The sequence below is a fragment of the Manis javanica genome, chromosome 11 (genome assembly GCF_040802235.1).
Source record: "Manis javanica isolate MJ-LG chromosome 11, MJ_LKY, whole genome shotgun sequence".
NCBI classification, from domain to species: domain Eukaryota; kingdom Metazoa; phylum Chordata; class Mammalia; order Pholidota; family Manidae; genus Manis; species Manis javanica.
Genome location: NC_133166.1, coordinates 24,593,508 through 24,614,985, shown reverse-complemented (window position 1 = coordinate 24,614,985; position 21,478 = coordinate 24,593,508). Strand labels below are relative to the sequence as shown.

The 21,478-nt window shown below is 37.3% G+C and overlaps 2 protein-coding genes across 2 annotated transcripts; both read left to right on the top strand.

Annotated features, from left to right (window-relative positions):
* The first annotated feature begins 8,796 nt into the window (after positions 1-8,796).
* LOC108391888 (olfactory receptor 51A4-like) lies at positions 8,797-12,156 on the top strand. The gene has a single exon (XM_017651758.3). It carries the CDS (start codon positions 8,928-8,930, stop codon positions 9,867-9,869), a length of 942 nt encoding a protein of 313 aa, XP_017507247.2. The 5' UTR covers positions 8,797-8,927; the 3' UTR covers positions 9,870-12,156.
* Positions 12,157-17,517: 5,361 nt separating this feature from the next.
* LOC108391884 (olfactory receptor 51A4-like) lies at positions 17,518-18,462 on the top strand. The gene has a single exon (XM_037000994.2). It carries the CDS (start codon positions 17,518-17,520, stop codon positions 18,460-18,462), a length of 945 nt encoding a protein of 314 aa, XP_036856889.2.
* Positions 18,463-21,478: the final 3,016 nt, after the last annotated feature.

Genomic DNA, 21,478 nt, shown 5'->3' with positions numbered 1-21,478 from the left:
CCCTGGTTGACTAGCTCACTGCATACCTGTGGGCAATACATGGCTGTTGACTCTATAAAAGGAGCTCCACCCAGTGCTCTGGGTGCGACATGGTGGCAGGGCTGCATGGTTGCAGGAGAGCAGAGCAGAGGCAGGAGTGGTGGCAGTGCAGAGGACAGAGGCCCAGAGGACAGCTGTGAGGGACGACTGTGCAGAGAGGCCCAGATGATGGCTATTCAGGATGGCTGTGCAGACAGAGGGGTCCAGAGGCAGAGACTGGCTTGCTGCATGCAGACTTGCTCTGAGTGAATGGGATTCTAGTGACTGACCTGCCACCTGGAAATAAAGTTGAGTATAACCCTTTCACCCCAAGAACGTTTTGCTGTCATTTTCTTTGGTCACACTGAATCCATAGCAGACTTGCCTGGGGCTGAAACCCACTGGCAAGACACACAGAAGTATATGTACACAGCATAAGGTTTCAGCTAATAGCCTTTGAAATCACACAGGTATAGGTATGAATGTTAACTCTGTTCTTTAAAAGCTGATCTGCTAACAAAACAAAACAAAACAAAACAAAATAAAATAAAATAAAATAAAATAAAATAAAAAAGCTGATCTGCTTTAAGCAAATTTTTAACGCTATAAGCCTTTTTCTCTTTATCAGTAAATTAAGGAAAGGAATCACCTTCATATAATATGACAGTAGTGGAGATGGGAACGCTGGATCTGGTATACAGTAAATCGCAATTGACAAGAGTTGCTTTGTAATTATTATTGCATTCACACAGACATACAATAATCATAAAAATTAAGTATGTGTACTGTGTCAAGAATACACTATTTCGCTTCATCAACACAACCATTTGTGAAGTAGTTTTGTTACTTTTCACCTTATATTTAAGAAAATGAGGCTTTTGTATCATGACAATCACAATGCTCAAAGGGATGTATAGAAGTGACAGAGTGTTTTACTCTGAAAGCAGAACATTTAATCACTGAACTGGACTGTTGATTTCAAAGAGATTGCTGCACCCCTTGGGGGCCACACATTGCGGGCATTCCCAGGGTGCACCATGCAATCTGATAGGGCAGACTTAGATGACCAGCCACCTGTAAGACTGACCCAGTACTCAAGTAAATGAGTGCCAGATGCTAAGGCCTAGCTTACCTAAGTAAATGAGTGACTTATTAACAATTCAGCCACACATAAGAAGCACCTGTTGGAAGTTTAGCAGTGTTTCTTAGAAAGTGATGTGGATGTGGATATGAATCACCTGGGGATGTTGTTAAACATACAGATTCTGATTCAGTAGGTTTTTGATGACCTAATATTTTGAATTCCTAATAAGCTCCTAGGTAATACCAGTGCTATTTGTCTGAGGCTCATACTTTTTGAGCAGTTAGATGTTGGGGGTGTTGAACATGGAGAAGCTATAATTTCAACCAGTTTTCAAGAACAGCAAATTTTACATTTTATTTTACAAATGAAGAGCTATGAGAAAAATAGGAGCCCCTGTTGGCTCCCCTTCCCAACTATACTTTCACCCTTTTCATTGTTCCCATCTGATGCCTGGGGCTGAGAAGTCTGGCTTATACCCAAAACCTTTTCCAGTGAGTACAAATTGTTTCCCAGCTCCTTCTGAGTAAACTACCTTGCTGGCAGGAGAAAAAGCATTTTCAAAATACAGCAATGTATTGCCTTCCCTAATGTGGGTGGCCCTCATCCAACCAGCTGGAGGCCTAAATAGAAAAAATGACTGATCCTCCTAGGAGTAAGAGAAAACCCCTCCTGCCTGCCTACCTTGAGCTGGGACATAGGTTTTTTCCTTATTTTGGACTCCACATGAACCACTGGCTCTTCTTGGGTCTTGAATTTGCTTGCTCTTGGACTAGAACTTACACTACTGACTCCGTGGTTCTTGGGCCTTGGTCTCGGTCTGGAACCACACTGCCAGACCTCCTGGGTCTCCAGCTTGCTTGCTGGCTGTGGATCTTAGGACTTCTCAGCCTCCATGATTATGTGAGTGAATTCCTTTTAATAAATATCTAATAAATATAAATCTTATTGGTTATTTCTATGGAGAACATGACTAATGCATCAAGTAAGAATATGCTTGGTATTAGGTGATCCTTGGGCATCCCTTCATACTTGCATGGACTTGATGGTGCAACAGACTGAATATTAGCATCTTCTGAAAATTTGTATGTTAAAATTCTAATCCTCAATCTGATGGTATTAGCATGTGGGGACACTGAGAGGGTGATTAGTAAACTTATAAAAGAGACTCCAAAGAACTTTCTAGTCCTCTTTCTGCCATGTAATACATCAACAAAAAGTCTGCTAGCTATGAACCAGGAAGTAGGTCCTTCCCAGATACCCAGTCTACCAACATTTGATCTTGGATGTCTCAATCTCCAGAATTGTAAGAAATAAATGTTTCTTGTTTAAGCCATCCAGTTTATGGTATATTTGTTACAGAAGCTCAAATGGACAAAACAGATAGTAAATAGACAATTGTAAAAGCCACAGTTTGAGAAATTATGGTGGTCAAGGATGAAGTGCTAGCTGAGAGCAAAAGGAATCAAAAATGGATAGTAGAGGAGAGAAATAATGTGTTAACAGTTGTGGTCTCAGGACATTTGCAGTTGTAAGGAGCTGTAGATAATCCCACTAGCCATCTTCTTGTCAGTTCCTAATTTAAAAAATACAAATATATGACTCATGGAGAAGCAGCTTTCAGAATGTGTGACTGAAGTACATGGATCCAAGCATGCAGGGGGTGAACTAAAGTTGACACTGTGCTGTGTCACCCAGACCTCCTTGTCTTTCTGGCACAAAGCAAGCATTCCTCTACTGGCATTATTACAGATGACAATATTATTTGAGTCCTTCTTGAGCATTGTTCTCTTCTGAACAGAGACACTTTACCCAAGGTCATATCTACTCTTTGTGGGTAGACCACAGCCAATGACCAGTCAACAGGTGGTTTAAAAGTGCTCAGGTCCTTTCTTCAATTCAGAGCAATTCTAAAGGGTCATCTTAGTTCCAGAGAGCTCTGCAGGATTGAGTGTAGCCTCTGTTAAGACTGCATGGAGTTCAACTTCTCCCTCTCGTGGTTCTGTTTCATTCTTTCCCCACAGACAATGTGAGAACACTGTCCACATAAGCTGCATGCAAACATTCACCTCTGTGTTTGAATCAAAAAAAGCAATGGAACCATCTTTACAAAGATAAATACAAATGACACAAGAGGAAAAATATATTTGCATGCACATCACAATAAAAGGCTATATTCTGTAATACAAAAAACCTGACTACAAACTAATAATTGAGCTGTTTTTAAAAGGACATACTTGACTGGCCTCTAAAAAAGAAGTTCAAATGCTCTTGAACATGAAAAGAAGACTAACATCATACATTTTATAAGGCACATGTTGCATTTATTAGCAAGTAGCAAAACTGAATCTGAAAACTCACTTACAGTGCAGACATAATGTCCTAGAAAATAAAATGTGACAAGTGCTCCAGAAGGGCTGCATCTGGGTGCCCTGAAATTGCAGTGAGTGAGCAATTAATTCTGCTTGATGCAGGAGAGCCTCATAGGTCATTAACCATAAGTGACTAACATATGCATAAAGGGAATTCAGCTAAACTCTCCTTGAAATAATTTATAAGGACTTATCTGTGGGCTTTTTAGTCCCTCTGGTTATAGACTCCTAAGCTCTTATCTCCAGAGACCTGTTATACTAAAAAGGCCTCAAGGTAGGACTGGAATCAAAGTGTCATGATCAACCCTGTGCCTAACAACTAGGACTGGGTGACTTCACCCTCGGTTCATCCCTTTTTTGACCCCAAAGTGTAAATGCCGTGGCCAACAACTGGGTAAGTACCTGAAAATGCTCATGTTCTAGCTGTGGATCTCATTAATCAAGAACATTAAGATGTGTACCTTATTCCTACTAAGATGTTATGATTTTACTTTTTAATACCTGCTTCAATCTCAGGATATGCTCCAGACCTGAAAAAGTCCCAGTAGCACCATCCTAACTACATTAAACATTGCCCTACTTTTAACATGAAGAACTGATAAACAATTTATAAATTTATTAAAAGACTTCCACATAAAAAATCAACTTTATTCTAACTCCATCCTTGGAAGAAAGTCTGTATCCCTTTACTTAAATTGCATGATTTTACAATTTTTCAAACTAGAGAACAAGGCTGAGTAGATCCTTCTGAGATTAAAACAATGTAGTGGAAAATCTTCTGTACCACATTCCAGTTTCCTCTAGACTCTCTAAAAATGTCACACTTCAAAGCAAATAAAATAGCTTTTCCCAAGAGGCATACAATTTTCTAAAGAGAGAGATACTCTTTTTTAGTAGTTCAGAAGTAAGGTTGATAATGAAGAATAAATAATGTGCTAGTTGAAAATTTTCTCATTACTTTTTTTTCTTGATTAATCAGCAAGCAAATACTTGTAATTCTATTGAGGTAACTGATATGGACACAATGTTATTAATAGGATTTGGTGCACAGTGATTTATAACCCATTTTATAATGCTTAAACTGATCAAAAGTTTCAGAATTATTAAAGGGATTACTATATATCAAAACATATCAAGTTATTGGCAACCAATATGAAGTTTGAGAGAAATTTTGGAGATAACATCCAGGAGGAGAATGTCAGAGGACCAAAGAGGAATGGCTTGAAGTGGGGGTGGACACATTGACAGGGAAGGCTGAAGACATAAAGACAGAATATGTGTGTTTAACAGACAAGCCAGGCTGAAGAGGGACCCAGGCAGCAAAACATTCTTCACAAACATCTCACCTAATTCAACAAATGTAACATTACACATACTTGCACGTCATCCATCCTGTAGGGAAACAACTTCCCATAACTCAACTGTATGGTTACACAGACCAATCAAGCAAAACTCTTGCACAATCCCTCTTGGAATAAAACTCCCATTTCTCATTGAACATTTATGTCACCACTTTCAGATGAGCATCAGAAGCAATTTTGCAAGTTGTGAAACACTTAGGTCTAACGGACAGCTGGTAGTTGTAATGGACATAACTGGATTAGGGTGCAGGTAGGCAGATATCACAGTGGTATTAGTCACAGTAGCAACAGTTTATTCATTGCCTTCCTAGAAATGAGAATTTTCCAAACTATAAGGTGAACAAAATACCTTACAGGTGCCAAGTTGTTTTGTGCCCCCACTCTATTTTTATGTGCATTATTTATTATATAGTCCAGAAATTCCTATGCATTTCTTTTTTTTAAATTAAGGTATTATTGATATACACTCTTATGAGGGTTTCACATGAAAAAACAATGTGGTTACTACATTTACCCATATTATCAAGTCCTCACCCATACCCCAATGCAGTCACTGTCCATCAGTGTAGTAAGATGCCACAGATTCACTATTTGCCTTCTCTGTGCTACACTGTCTTCTCCGTGATCCCCCACACCATGTGTACTAAACATAATACCCCTCAATCCCCTTCTACCTCCCTCCCCACCTGCCTTCCCACACACCTCCCTTTTGGTAACGACTAGTCCCTCCTTGGAGTCTGTGAGTCTGCTGCTGTTTTGTTCTTTCAGTTTTGCTTCGTTGTTACATTCCACAAATGAGGGAAATCATTTGGCACTTGTCTTTCTCCACCTGGCTTATTTCACTGAGCATAATGTCCTCCAGCTCCATCCACATCGTTGCAAATGGTAGGATTTGTTTTCTTCTTATGGCTGAATAGTATTCCATTGTGTATATGTACCACATCTTCTTTATCCAATCATCTACTGATGGGCACTTAGGTTGCTTCCATATCTTGGCTATTGTAAAAAGTGCTGCGATAAACATACCTATGCGTTTCTTTTTAATCGTCTGTCTCCTTGACATCTTGCTCCTTTTCAAACTTGGCTGAATTTTTTTAAATTGAAACATACTCAATTATATTGGGTTTAGATGTACAATACAGTGAGTCAACAATTATATGAATTACTAAGTGCTCACCACAATAAATGTAGACATCTAATTTTTAAGGGGAATCAATGTCACTACAATATTTACAGACAACCCAGAAATGGAAGTAGTTTGGGCAGAGGAATATAACTATGGGAAACAGGAGATGGGGCTCAGTCCAGAAAATCTATTCAGAAAGCAGTATAAATACAGGACGTGACAAGAAGTAGTTCAGAAACCTCAGAAACTGAGGGTGGATTACAGTGATTAAAATTTGAGATTGCAGGAGAGAAAACCTGCAGAAATGAAATAGTTGAGAAGAAAGGGACATGAACTTTTAAGAATTCTCCATCATGGCAACAGGATCATACAGTAGAAAAACAGTTGAATATATAAGTGAAAATAAAAATAGTGACCTAATATTACTAAGAAGCTGCCTAAATATCTCAGATCTGAGAGAGATTATCAAACCCCTCATGACAAGGACTGATGGTGAAACCTGAAACTAGTTCTACTGTATTACTGAATTAATTAGAATATGAATTTATGATTTTTCTAAGGGCAGATGATCAAATAATTCTAAATAAGATAATTTTTTCTGAACCTAAGTTCTAACAGGTTATATATTTCTAAGATATATGAAGATTTTATGTAGTGTAGGGAGCCAAATCAGATATATCAACTTCCACTCTCCACCAAACATTATACAATAGACACAATATAAAAATGACAAAGACATTACCACGCTCCTTAGAGAGACAAACAGAGAACACATAATAGACAGATGATAGAGAGGGAGAGAGAGAGATGGGGTGCAGAGTAAAAGCACATAATTCTTTGTTGAAGTTGAACATACAAAAACCTGGCTTCTGGTCTAGAAACGTTATCGGTGGTTGGCAGCTCTGTGCCTGTGTGAGACTCAGCATGCACTACTCGGTGTTTGACCAGAGGCCAGTCTGAGGTGCTATGCAGAGGAGGAATTCTCCTTTACCCTTCAAGGTTCTTCTCACTGGTCTAAGAATCAAACTGGCATGAGACAGACTAACAAAAGAAAAATACCCAAGTTTCATTATGTGTGCACAGAGGCCCAATATGAAATTGACACCCAAAGAAATGACCAGAGCAGGGAGTTTTTATACATATTAGACAGAGACAATAAATCTATGAGAAATTGATAGGACAAAGAAAATTTATGTTTGGGACCTTCAATTAGTAAGGAATTCTAAACAGCATTTAGAGAAGGGCACTAAGTTAGTTTTTTAAAAAAGTAACAAGATTTGTTTATGCAGCCTTCTCAGATCTTCATTTCCTCAGTTTGGTGATAAGATGTCTCTACCTCCTGGTGCAGGAAGGGTAACTTTCACATGGGAGATTTATTTCCTGGTTTCATGGGGTACAGGGGAGGGTCGGGTAGTCCTCTTGCACAGATTGTTTCTCCAATCAATATGCCAAAATGGCACATTTTGGGGCAGCCTACCCTTGGACCCTATGGTACTCTGCTTGGGACATGAAGCTTTCAACCCACATGTGACAACAGCTATCATCATAGCCCAAGGCTGTGACAAACTAGGTCTTGAGATCACTGGGGAAAAGAAATGGGCAAAACTGTACTGAGCTCTCCTTGGAAACAAGATCCCTTAACCATAAAGACTTGGTACAATTGATACACTTCAGGAGTGAGGAAAAGCCACCTACCACATGTAATCATGGGGCATGAACAAAATAAATCACCAATCAAGGAAATTTCCACTCAAAATGAGACTACAAGCAAAATTCAAAACAAATTTGAAGATTAACACCGAGAAAGAAGTTCTACAATTTCAATAGTAAGTATACTCACTAACGAGAAAATAAAAGGTAAAGCAACTTAAAAGGAATTTTGAAGTAGACATGGTTAAGGTCCTCAAATTTAAAGGCAGCATAATAACAATAAAATGAATGAAGAATCATGTGGGGATTGATAGATATAAGTTGAAACTGAACGTTATTAAAATAACCTTCATTAGAAAAGAAAAATAGAGTAATTGAAATACAACCCAATAGTTGGAATACATTTGAGACCAGATATGAATGACAGAATTAGTAAGTGAGAAGGCAGCGCTAAGGAATGCACCAAAATGCAACAGAGACAGATGAGGAGTTTGTAGATATGAAGCAAACTAACTGGGAAGTTGGACTGAGAAGGTTCAAAATTTTCCAACTAGATATATTGCTGAATAGGCAATGTTGAAAGTTATAATGGCAGAGATAATCAAAAGTAAAGAAATAGATTTTTTGGTTGAAAATACTGTGTCGGGCAAAATAAGTTAATGATGAGTTATCATTAAGAAAAATAGAAAAATAATAGAGAATAAATGATCCTATAAATAATAGCAATAGCATCATAAGGATTCTAAAAATAAATCTTACAAAATATGTAAAATCTTCTATGGAGAAAACTGAGTATTTTTGAGAGACATACAAGAGGATGGGAAAAAGGAAAATAAAATAGATATTTACATTAAAGGACATTATATAAAAATATATTACTTGTCTCTGAAGTTTATGTTGATTCTTTGACATTTAAAAAAATTGTTAACAGTACATAGATTTATTTACATTAAAAAAATATAAACAACTAAAAAGTCTCCAGTTCTTGAACTGGAAAATAAGGACCTGTATCATTTTCTTAGTTGACCGATCAGTCCTTGCAAAGAATTTATATCTTTAATAATCTGTATTTGTTGTAAGATTCAACTTTGATATCAATTTGTTTTCCTCTTATCTCAGTATTCATTTTTTTGCTGGTTATTGATGTTTACTTCTCTACTTCTCTATTTTTCTTCATTTAGATTTGTATCTAAGAATTATGCATATATCACTTGGGTTCACAAGCCTTCAATGATCGCAAAAGAATAGAGTCAAGCATTTGAGTCCGTCTACGTGCAGAAAGCCTCTCCTGAGCCTCTCATCTTGATTCCCTACCTGGCATGTCCACTTTCAACAGTTCCGAAGTGGCAATCTCTACCTTCTTCCTGATTGGGATCCCAGGGTTGGAACATGCTCACATTTGGGTCTCCATCCCCATTTGCCTCACATATCTCATTGCCATCCTGGGGAACTCTACCATTTTGTTTTTTATAAAAACAGAGCCTTCTCTGCATGAACCCATGTATTACTTTCTTTCCATGTTGGCCCTCTCTGACCTGGGATTGTCTCTCTCCTCTCTCCCTACCATGCTAAGGATATTCTTGTTCAATGCTCCAGAAATTTCCCCTGATGCCTGTATCACTCAAGAGTTTTTCATTCATGGATTCTCAGCTATGGAGTCATCAGTACTTCTCATCATGTCTTTTGATCGCTTTATTGCCATCTGCAATCCTTTGAGATACACCTCCATCCTGTCTAGTGCCAGAGTCACCAAAATTGGGCTTGCTTTTTCTCTCAAAAATGTTTTGTTGATCCTCCCTTTCCCTGTCACTCTAAAATATCTAAAATACTGTAAGAAGAATCTCCTTTCCCACTCCTACTGCCTCCATCAGGATGTCATGAAGCTGGCCTGTTCTGACAACAGGGTCAATGTCATCTATGGCTTATTTGTGGCTCTCACAGGTATCCTAGACTTAACATTTATTTTTGTGTCCTACGTGTTGATACTGAAAGCAGTGTTGAGCATAGCATCACAGAGGGAAAGGCGTAAGGTCCTCAATACATGCATTTCCCACATCTGTGCTGTGCTCATTTTCTATGTGCCCATTATGTCCCTAGCTGTTATTTACCGGTCTGCCAAGCACAGTTCCCCAATCATTAGGATCCTCATGGCTGATGTGTTCCTTTTGGTACCTCCATTGATGAACCCCATTGTATACTGTGTGAAGAGCCAGCAGATAAGAAATTTGGTCTTAGGAAAGCTGTGTCAGAAACATGGTTGACAGGGATTCTGAACTACAGTGAAAACCCAATCAGTAAATGACATAGAACAAGCAGAATGAATCAATAAGGAATCATACCATATATTATGATGATATCATCTCTCAATATGTTTATTAACATTAAAGAATCAGCCTTGCAGATTTGTTGGTTTAGGATTTAGGATTTTGGATTAGAGCTTTTACAGAAACATAAAATATCTATGGTTCCACTTTCACCCAGCTTGCTTTATTAGCCTTATGAACACGACATATGCTTGATATGTTCATCATGTTTAAAGTATTATTCTGTGTGTTTATTTGAAAATTAACAGTATACATTTATATGACAACTGGATAGTGATCAGAAGTGACAGAAGATTGCCTCTTCTTTAAAAATATCCCTCTTCAACACATAGTTTTCCCTTTTATTCAACTTAAGTTGAAATGGGCAGTGACTTGCACACATGGATCCAATGTCACAAATATGTACACAGGCAGAGGGTACAAAATGGCACAAATTTCATTCATTCATTCATTTCAATATTTCCTTCTGAGCTTTAAATATCACTTTATAAGTTATGCATGGCAGAAAGTTTCCTTCTTACATGTTTCTATGGGAGTTCTACCTAATGCCATAACTCATTATCCTGTATGTGATTTGTCTCTCTCCCGTGTGCAAGAATGTAAATCCAGCTGAAGACTAATTCACAAAAAAAAAAAATTTGTGAAAAAGACAAAAACACAAAGTTGTAATTTTTTTTAATACAGAGGTAAAATGAACATCCATTAACCATCTTATTTAACTCATTTTAATGACAGAACCTTGCAAATGATACAACCAATTCAAAGGGACTCCATATAAAAGATACATTTCTAGATAGGAATGTTGACCTTAATTTGCAAATGAATATAAATATGGCTTCTTCCACCTTGTGGGACACATACTAGTTGGAAGGAATTTATATGCATGATTACTACCACCATGAGTTACTTTGATTGCTACTAGTATCTGCAACTTAACAGAGTTGGAAAACAGCTGAAAAGCTGTGAAAACACAGAATCCCCACATAATCAGAATCAGATAATCCACGAGGGTATACTCTAAACAATTCATAGTTTTTTACTGGGCACACACTTTTCCCTATAGTGTGCCCCATTTTAATAGAATAAAATTTCAAAGAAGGATTATTCTTGACTACAAGATAAACCTAACCTTGTTAGATTTGACCTCATTATTTACACATGCAGAAAGAATGTTAATTTATCAGATGGATCTTCTTAAGTTTGTAATACTGGAGATTTCCACACAGAATCTCAGACTGGTTGTTTAAAAGCTGCCATTATATGCTATATCTAAGATAGGGAGCTATAACTAAGTACCTGTCTCCATCCTTCAAGCACCTATATATTTTGGCAATATTTTCTTTTCTCAAACTCTTCCCCAAACCCCAGTATTTGGCTTACTGTGTAAATCACTTCCTACTACCTCTAAGGGCTAGACTGTAAGCCAAGTAACAGGCTAATTTACATAGGATGGTTTTGTCAGCACAAACTCTATAAAGTTAGCTTTAGTTCCTTAAAAGCAACCAGTCATACTTGATTAAATGAGCAACATTCTCAAATATGACATTCTAGGAAAGGCCCTGGCTACATAACCAATTTTTCAAAATGCATCCTGGTTTAAAAGAGGACAGGTTCTTATCATACATATGCAAATAACATGCCATGAAAAGCAAAGATACTCGAGAGTTTCTGAACTCTGAGGATTCGATGAGAATCAGCTATAACAAAAATGTTTCATTTCAGTTAACAAAATCAGAGTCTACTAGATAATTATGAGTTGGAAATAGCTTGACAGAAAAAGAAAAGCCTCATTATATATTCAGAAAACAGGACATAAAACATCAACAATATTCTAAACATGTACAATGAAATATTACTAATCCATTCATTCAGTCCTATGCAATTAGGTTTTATTCCACTGGATCTAGGGTTGTCTCCTGAAGCTAGCTAGCTATCTATTGACTAAAAAGAGTCTTGGAAATCGCTACTAAGCCCACTGGAATAATGTGAAAATTACCCAAGAGTCTGTTCTTTGAAGTTTAATGTACTTGGTGTAGTCCTTCACCATGGACTGTAGCAGAGTCCTTCTCTGTTGAAGACAAAACTCCAGCCTGTTGCTTGTTGCAGAAACTTCATGAATGTATCAGTCAAACAAAAACTATCTATTATTTTAGGATCATTAAGCTAACGTAAGAGAGGATAAATTTATCTTAAAATGGCCATTGTCAATTTATTATTTTTACCATTCAAATGTAAGAAGTTTACTGGGAATTGATTAATAAATTATGTAACTGACAAGTAAATTTGGTTGTTTCCTTGGCATGCAAAACAAGATAATAAAGCTATTACCAAAAAAAGAAGTTTTAAACAAAATGTCTCTAATGGTAATGATATAGCCTATATTTAAGGACAGTGAATATTACATCTGATATATAAAAATGAATAAGCATAATTTTTACAGTGGAAACAATATTGATATATAACAATAGCCACACTATTGTTATATATCAATATACACACTTAATATACAATATACATAATATACAAGAAAATACCAACCCTGTACCAACTATATATAGTAAAGCAGTTCAGTGACTCTGTAGTAGAAATCTAGATTTTATAAAACTGCATCATGAGGTCTGACATGTATCCCTGTTTGAAAACTACTGGCCTTGAAGATGTTAGATGAAAATTAATTTTCAAAACCTTCTCAATTTGTATAAGGAAACACCTACAAGTTTAAAGGAATAAAATCTAGAGGAGGAGGCAGACACATAAAGGCATAGATATCATACACCATGAAACTGCTCTCAGATGCTTCACACAGTGCTCTCCCTGGTAGAACAAAAGAGCCTAATTCTGCCTGAGGGAGCAGAAGAGGCCTGAGGAGTGTTTTCCTCAAAGGATTGATTCTTCCCATTCGCAGGAGGCTGGGTGAGTCTCCTTGGCTCCATCCCCTTTGAGGGCTCACCTACAGGGAATTTCCTCTTCCTCCAGCCTGCTGAGCTGGAATTTACAGAGCTTTCTGGACCTTTGGGAAAGCATCAGGGAGGGCTAGATTCTACAGGTCAGGATGAATTGTTGTGCCTACATAGCAGTTAAACTGATAACTGCATGCCACCTCCACTTCCTTTTTACAATGATATGTGGTCCAGTGACCTACTACCAACTTACTGGTAAGTTTCCAGATGTTCACAGCTGCCTTTGCACCAGCTCAAGCAAGCACTTTTCATATTAGCTGTCTGACGTGGTTTTCCAGTGATTAGGATGGATTTTAATAGCCTAACCCTATAAAAAGTCCAACAGTTTCTGTAGAAACATTGGTGGAGGTTCATAGTCCTGGGAACTCATGAAAACCAAGTAGGCTCTAGGCCAGAGTTACCATCTCATCATAGAAAGAAATTCAAAGCCAGATATCTGGAACCAGCTCTGGGGTGGTGTGTTCCAAGGATAAAATATTGCCTTACGTGTTACTCTAAGTTATTCCTAGGTACACATATGTGAGAGTATGGATTCGCAGTGCGCATCAGTCCAAAGAAAAAGACGACCACTTGGAGTTTCTGTCTCCATTGTCTTTTCTAACTTAGCATCCTTCTAACTAGTTTTATATCTTTATATTTTCCTTTCTTGATAAACAAGAAAGCAATATATTGTTCAAACAAAAAGCTATCTATAAGCTCATGGATTTTAATAAATCATGTAGGGGTGGATTTGTTCAAATTTTAAATGCAATTAGCAGGCAGAAAGAAAATCATATCATGAGTAATTGATTGATTGGCTATTCCATTCATGTTTGGAAGGCACTCGCCACAAGTATCAAATGTGTACACAGCGGTTACGAAGTGCCTTTGTGCCAGGTGCCAGATTTGTCTTCCCATAATGTTATTTTAGTATTTCTATCTTCTCTCAAGAAAATCAGAATGACCCCCACTTCCCAAAGTCAGATACCTTGCAAGACATGCAAAGCCCTGCCCTGTCCCCTGCCAGGAACACACACTTTCAGCCTCTTAGACAGCCCTACTCCCCAACTTAAGTCCTCTTACTACCAGGTGGATTAATTAGCCCCTAAACACACACACAATAATGCTTCCAGGTTACATGTTATTACTTCAGAAGATGATTTGAAATGCAAGAGTATAGTGATCTATGCAAAGTAATCATTTCTTTCAAGGATGCATATTTTTTATGTAATAGTGTAATATTTTTATTTTAAATAGGGAACCTTAGACAGATTTGATATTTTGAATATTATAAAACTTGAGCAGCACCCGTGGTTTCTCCTACTTGGCATGCCAGTTGTTGATTCTTGTTGCTGTTGTTTGCTTGTTTGTTTTAGCCCTGCCTACCACATGAAATGAATCCACAAACTTCAGATCAAGAGCTAATTCAGTAATGACAGTAATAGTAGCTCAGTTCATAGTGTGCTTTTGTTGATAATGTGGCCGCCTTCCCTCTTGCCTCTAGCTTATAGTATCCTATACAACCATATATCATTTTGATATACACTGATATTCACTGAATGAATGAAAAGTTGTACCCTCAACTTGGGGGGTCTCTATAAATGATTACATTGTGATCATTATGATAAGTGCTTAGTCCCATATTTTTTCTATTTTCTGTTCACTTCACAGAAAATATCCACATTGTTTTCCTAATGGGAGTCAAAAATTCCTTTTTAGGAAGGCAGCATTTCTCTTCATCTAAAACTCCTATGCCCTTACCAAATCATAGGGTGTATTCTACAATAAGTGTGAATTTTAAACTCCCAATCTGTGAACCCATTATGATTATAAAAAGCATTGTATTTAGCACCCCAGAGAATATATGTAATCAAACACATGTAAAATATTAAGTGTGCTTCTACTATAACTTCCCAATACTATAAATTTTCCAGGTAATTTATAAAATCCTTAATTGGACAACTACAAATACATGTTTCTGTTCTGCTCTAGTTCAGATACGCTTCTCTAACATAACAATAAGTAGGAATTATGGGGTTTCATGAAAAAAAAACTATTGTTTATTGTAACTTCTCCTGTCATTTTTTGACTTTTGTAATGTAGGCCATCCATTCCTGGATGTTTCATATAGACTGGGACAGTACCAGACATTTCAGGTAATATTTAGGTAAGAGAAGTATTTATGGCAATTTAACTTAAAAAATACAACTAATAATTAAAATGTTTAATGAACTGCTTCCGTCCTCAGTCAAAAGTAAGGTTTCTCCCTTTTCCCAGGTCAAGGTGAGTTGCAAATAGCACTTTCTCCAGGGGGAAGAGATGATGTTCGTCCTCGTAACCCTCTCTCCCTCACCACTTCTCCCTCTGTCCAGCTGACGATCTTTCAGATGCTGGAGTACAGGAATAGAGGGGAAAAAATTGGAGACAGGAGTTTTTATTTGACTAGCGTTGTTATAAAACAGCTTCAGGCTTCCCATGTCTGGGCTATTTAAGGCTACCTCTTTCTCCCGGGTACCTCTGCAACCTTCATAGACTCTTCTGGGGGATCTTTCACTGCCACTTTGAGGTTTTAGTTGACCATCTTAATTTCCTCAACTCATGTCCTTACTGCCTCAGAAGGATCTTTTCAAAATGACCCCAGGTTGGCATTCCTACTTCATATATCATATTTGGCACCTAAAGTCATGTACCTTTGAACCTAAAGTGGTTGGCTAGCCATCTCAATTATCCTCAAATTTCCCTAGACATTATTCAGACTAGTCTACTTTGTACCCCAGTTACAGGGATGAAATACCAAGTATTCAGGTAACTATTCCTAAAAAGTGCTATTTTCATATTGCAAATTTTACATTTAAAAGAATAATAAAGGTAAGTATTTTAGAGAAACTTATATAACAGCTTTACTGAGACTTAATTCACATAGCATGAAGTGCAAATTTTTTAACGGAAGAGTAGTTGCATACAGCTATTAGTTTCAGGTGTACAATATACTGATTCAGTAATTACATACAAAATGCTCACCATGTAAGCATAGTTACCATCAGTCACCATACTGTTGACTATATTCCCTATTCTGTACTTTGATATCCATGACTTATTTTTTTTATTGAAAATTTGCAGCTCTTTATTCCCTTCACCTATTCAGTTTTCAATTATGCAGTTCAATGGGCTTTAGTACATTCATAGAACTCTACAACTGTCATTGGTATTTTCAAAAACCCAAGAAGAAATCCCTTATCCACTATTCGTCACTACCACTTGACCCTTCACCTTGAAAGGTCAAGGCCCCTGCAAACTACTAATATACTTTGTGTTTCTATGAACGACTATTCTGAATGTCACATACACAGGAAATAAGACAATACGTGGTCTTTTGTGACTGTCTTCTTACATGTAGCATAATGTTGCCAAGGATTGTGCCTGCTGTAACATGTCTCAGTACTTCATTTTTATAGCCAAATAATACTCCATGGCATGAATGAAGAACAGTTTGTTTATTCATGCATCAGTTGATGGAAAATTGGGCTGTGTATGAGGCTTGGTTTTGTTTTTAAAATATATATCTTTACTTCTCTTAGAAGTATATCTAAGTGTGGAATTTCTGGGTAATATGGAAACTCTATGCTTAACACTTTGAGAGACTGCCAAGCTGCTTCCCAAGGTTGGCACACAATGTTATGAATCCACCAGCAATGTACAAAGGTTCAACTTTCTTTAAATCCTTGCCAACATTTGTTATTGTTTGTTCTTTTGATATTTATTAGACAGCCAATCAGTACAAAATGTTATCTCATTGTGGTTTTGACCTACATTTCCCCAATGATCTTTTACATCTTCATAAGGTGTTGTAAGGATTCTTTCTAAATTCTGGATGCACATCCAGATATATGATTTGCAAATATTTTCTCTCATTCAGTGGGTTGTGTGTTGCCTCACTTGATGGTATCCTTGAAACACAATTTTTTTAAACTTCAGTTTCTGATTTTTTTCCTCTTTTTCTTTGTATTTTTGGTGCCATAAAAAGCCATTTCTTAACACAAGTTCATGAAGGTTTACCATGTTTCCTTCAAATACTTTCACAATTTTAGGTTTGTTATATAAGTTTATATTATATTTTGATATAGTTTCTTTCTCTATGGGATGAGGTAGGAGTCCAAATACATTAATTTGAATATCAATATCAAATTTTCCTATCATAATTTTGAAAAGAATATGACAAAGGCCAAATATTAAGCAATTGCAAATGTAGTGTGATGTTCTTGATTTGAACCTACATACAGTTTCCACATTATAAGAGATTACTACCCTAATATGCTCTAAGAAATAGACCTGAGAAATTTTCTGTTTCCTTCCTGTGTACTGGGGCTAAAGAAACATCAAAAGTATATATATGGCTGAATATATGTGATATAAAATTATATTCATGTTTCTCTTGTTATCCTAATTATATGTGACATGATATTATTACTCTCTATATTTTATAAATGTTTTGTTTTAGTCCTAATAAGTATTGTAGAGGATCACAAGATTTCCACTGACCAAATGAATAAACAAACACCTAAACAAACATACATATAAGCATATTAATTCAGGCCATTGAAAAAGCTCTTCTGACACCCATGTCCTGATTCCCTCATATTCCTGCGATGTCAGCCCTTAACACCTCTGACGTGGAAATCTCTACCTTCTTCCTCATCGGGATTCCAGGGATGCAGGATGTTCACATTTGGATCTCCATCCCCATTTGCCTCATGTACCTCGTTGCCATCCTGGGAAACTGCACCATCCTCTTTTTCATAAAAACAGAGACCTCTCTGCATGAGCCCATGTACTATTTCCTCTCCATGCTGGCCGTTTCTGACCTGGGCCTGTCCATCTCCTCCCTTCCCACCACGCTGAGAGTCTTCCTGTTCAATGCCACTGGAATTTCCCCTGATGCCTGCTTTGCCCAAGAGTTTTTCATTCACGGATTCTCAGCTATGGAGTCATCAGTTCTGCTTATCATGTCTATCGATCGCTTTATAGCCATCTACAACCCTCTTAGATACACCTCCATCCTGACTAGTGCCAGAATTATTAAAATCGGCCTTGCATTTGCTACACTGTGTCTTTTGCTTATCCTTCCTTTCCCCTTTACTCTAAAGAGACTGAGATACTGTAAGAAAATCCTTCTATCCCACTCCTACTGCCTCCACCAGGATGTCATGAAGCTGGCCTGCTCTGACAACAGGGTCAATGTCATCTATGGACTGTTTGTGGCTCTAATGGCTATGTTAAACTTATTGTGCATTTCTGTGTCATATATGCTGATCCTGAAAGTTGTTCTGGGCATCTCCTCACACAAGGGCCGCCTCAAGGTCCTCAACACTTGTATCTCCCACTTCTGTGCTGTGCTCATCTTCTATGTGCCTATTGTCACCTTGGCTGCCCTGCACCGCCTTGCCAATAAGGTTTCCCCAGTTATTAGGGTCATCATAGCTGATACCTTCCTTCTGGTTCCTCCTCTAATGAACCCCATTGTGTACTCCGTGAAGAGCCAGCAGATTCGAAATCGGATCTTAGCAAAATTATATGAGAAAAAAGGTTCATAGGAAAATTCAGCTGCAATAAATGCCCAGCTCACTGGGAGGTTTTTGAACAATGTAGGGATCCAAGAAGGACAATGAAATAATAGACTGATATATACTGTGTATACTCAACAGATTCATTAAGTTCAAATTACTGGTTTAATTTATGAGTAACAACATAGTAGATGGCATGGTGTTATGCTACCCTGATAACTATGTTTCCTCCCTCTGTTCTCTCTTCTGCCTCTCCACACAACAAGCTATATAACTGAATCCACAGCCACAGAAGCACTACCATAATTTGATTAAATAAATTGTCAATGTATAATTCTAAAAAAATAAAATTAATATGTCAATTTAGGAAACAGCAAAGGGCTCTAATTTACTCAGGCATGAGCAGCAGTGACTAAAGTGCACTGAAAGATGAATCTCTCACACACACATACACTGTATTTTAATATTGTTAAGCTAACTTAAAATAATTGAACCTATCTTATAATGGCCATGCTTAATTTATTATTGATACTATCAAATGTAAAATGTGTGACAAAAGAGGATAACATGAATAATAAAACTGACAAGAAAACTTGTTTGATTCTGTGGCATACCATACAAGATAATAATAGAATTAGTTTTTAAAAAAGAGTTTCAACAAAGTGTCCATAAAAATAATGATAAAGTCTATTTTCAAGGGCATAGAATTTTATATCTCATGTATCAAAATGGTTGAGCATAATTTGTCAGTAGAAAAAAATCAATGTATAACATAATGATCATAGATAATGATACACTACAAAATATTAAGAATATACCAAGAATATGCAGTAAAAATATCAGTGGCTCTGGAGTAGAATGAGAAATCCAGATTTTTATAGAACTTCATAGTGAAGTCTGATGTGCAGACCTTGTTGAAAACTACTGGCCTTGAAGATGTTGGATGAAAATGAATTTTCAAAACTTTCTCTGTTTGTAGAAGGAAACACCTACCAGTTTCAGGGAATAAAGGCTAAAGGAGGAGGCAGCCGCATAAAGGCATAGTTATCATATGCTGTGTAACTGCTCTCAGATGCTTCACGTGGTGCTCTCAGTGATAAAACAGAAGAACATAATTCTTCCTGAGGGAGCAGAAGGGGACTAAGGGACATTTTCCTCAGCGGATTAGTTCTTCCCATTTGCAGGAAGTTGGATGAGTCTCCTTGGCTCCATCCTCTTTGAGGGCTCACCTACAGGGAATTTTCTGTTTTCCCCTGAGTACCACCTGCTGAGCTGGAATCCCCAAAGTTCTCTGGGCCAATAGGAAAGCATCAGGGAGTCAGGACTAGGTCCTGCAGGTCAGGATAAATGATTGTGCCTTCGCAGCAGGGAAGTTCTCGTGACTACATGTCACCTCCGTGCCTTCTTTTCTGGGATATGTGGGTCCAGTGACTTAACAACTTACTGTAAGTTCTGTGATGTTAATAGCTCCACTTGCCTTTGTACCAGCTCAAGCAAAAATTCACATAGTTCCTGTGAGCTGTGGTTGCCAGGTGATTACGCTGGCCATGTAAAAAGCCCAGTAATTCTGTAAATGCGTGGTAGAAGCCCAGGGTCCTGCCACACAATGGCAATCAACCAAGTGTGCGGCCAAAAGCACTGACCGACACAGAAAGAAATTCAAACAAAGCCAGGTACTTGGGCCGGGCTCTTGACTGGCATGTTTGCTGACTGGTGGAATTATTGCCTTAGTGTTAGTGTAAATCATTCCTGGGTGCAGATAGCAAGACCGCTGGTTTGCAGCAGGTATCAGTGAGAAGGCAATGGTGACACACAGGAGTTCCTTTTCCATAGTCTGTCCTAACTCAGGATGCTTCTTATTAGGCTTAAATCTTTGCTTTATGTTTTTCCTCTCTTGGTAAATAAGAACTCAACCTTATGATTTCTAACAAAAAGCCAAGAGTTCATGGATTTTAAGTAATGGTGTGAATGTGAGTTTTGTATAAATTCCATTTAATCATTTAATTTCTATGTAGAGGCCTCCAAAGTGACTGTATAACTTTTCACTAATCCAGTGATGTCAGTGTATGTCAAATGGCAACTGCTTATATGAGATACCATAAAGCTAGAGGCATCACTAAAAGTAACAATTATATCACGGAGAGGCCACTAAACACTCACTTACCACAACTCTCATTCCTGAGTTAGACTTTGACCAAGGGTTACAGGATTAATCTGCGTTTACCATGTAGACAGAGTAGAAATAAACAATAACATAAGTAAATAAAACAGCATTCTAAGCAACTGAAACAACAGGTGTTGCTTGTATGGTAAATATTGCAAAAGTCCAACCTGTTTTAGGTTCCACTTTATTAAAGGAAAATAATTTATGCTATTATTTAAAAGGTATATATCCTTCAAACATATTACTGCTTTTTACTGATGAATGCACACTTCATTTCAGATAATTTTCTGAAGTAACAGAATGGAAGCAGAATGCTATATGGTACAAGTGTTTAGGGGCTAATAGATCTGTCTGTCAGAAACAGATGACTTAAATGGGGGAATAAAGATGTTCTGGAGGCTGGAAGTGTGCATAGCCTTACTGAGGAGAGGTGAGGATTTGTATTTCAGTCAAGGTGTTAGACAGTGGGGCATCTTTCTGAGATCTCTTAAGAGAAGACAAATATTAAAATTTATGTTACAGACAGACAAATCTTACACCTTGCACAAAGGCATTTTGTAACAAGTGAGTACACATGTGGTGTCTTTTGATACAAGTGGTGAGGGACTTCCAACTTTGAATGTAATAGCTAACTAATCAACTGCTAGTAAGCTTTTTATTTTTCTTAAAATTGCATCCAGAAATTCCCACATATTCTGTTAGTTATCCTATTATTTCATGTCCATCGACTTCAAACTTTATTTTACTGTAGATATGTTTATCATTACACTTTATAACCAACTCAGAGAAAGAGAGCAAGCTAAGCAAATAATTCAACTGATAGAGATATGGTATAACTCAGGGAAATCAATTCAAAATATTAACAGAGAAATGGCCACAGAA

Coding starts and splice junctions, on each gene's coding strand:
- LOC108391884 (XM_037000994.2), top strand. CDS start 17,518: ATGTCAGCCCTTAACACCTCTGACGTGGAAATCTCTACCTTCTTCCTC.
- LOC108391888 (XM_017651758.3), top strand. CDS start 8,928: ATGTCCACTTTCAACAGTTCCGAAGTGGCAATCTCTACCTTCTTCCTG.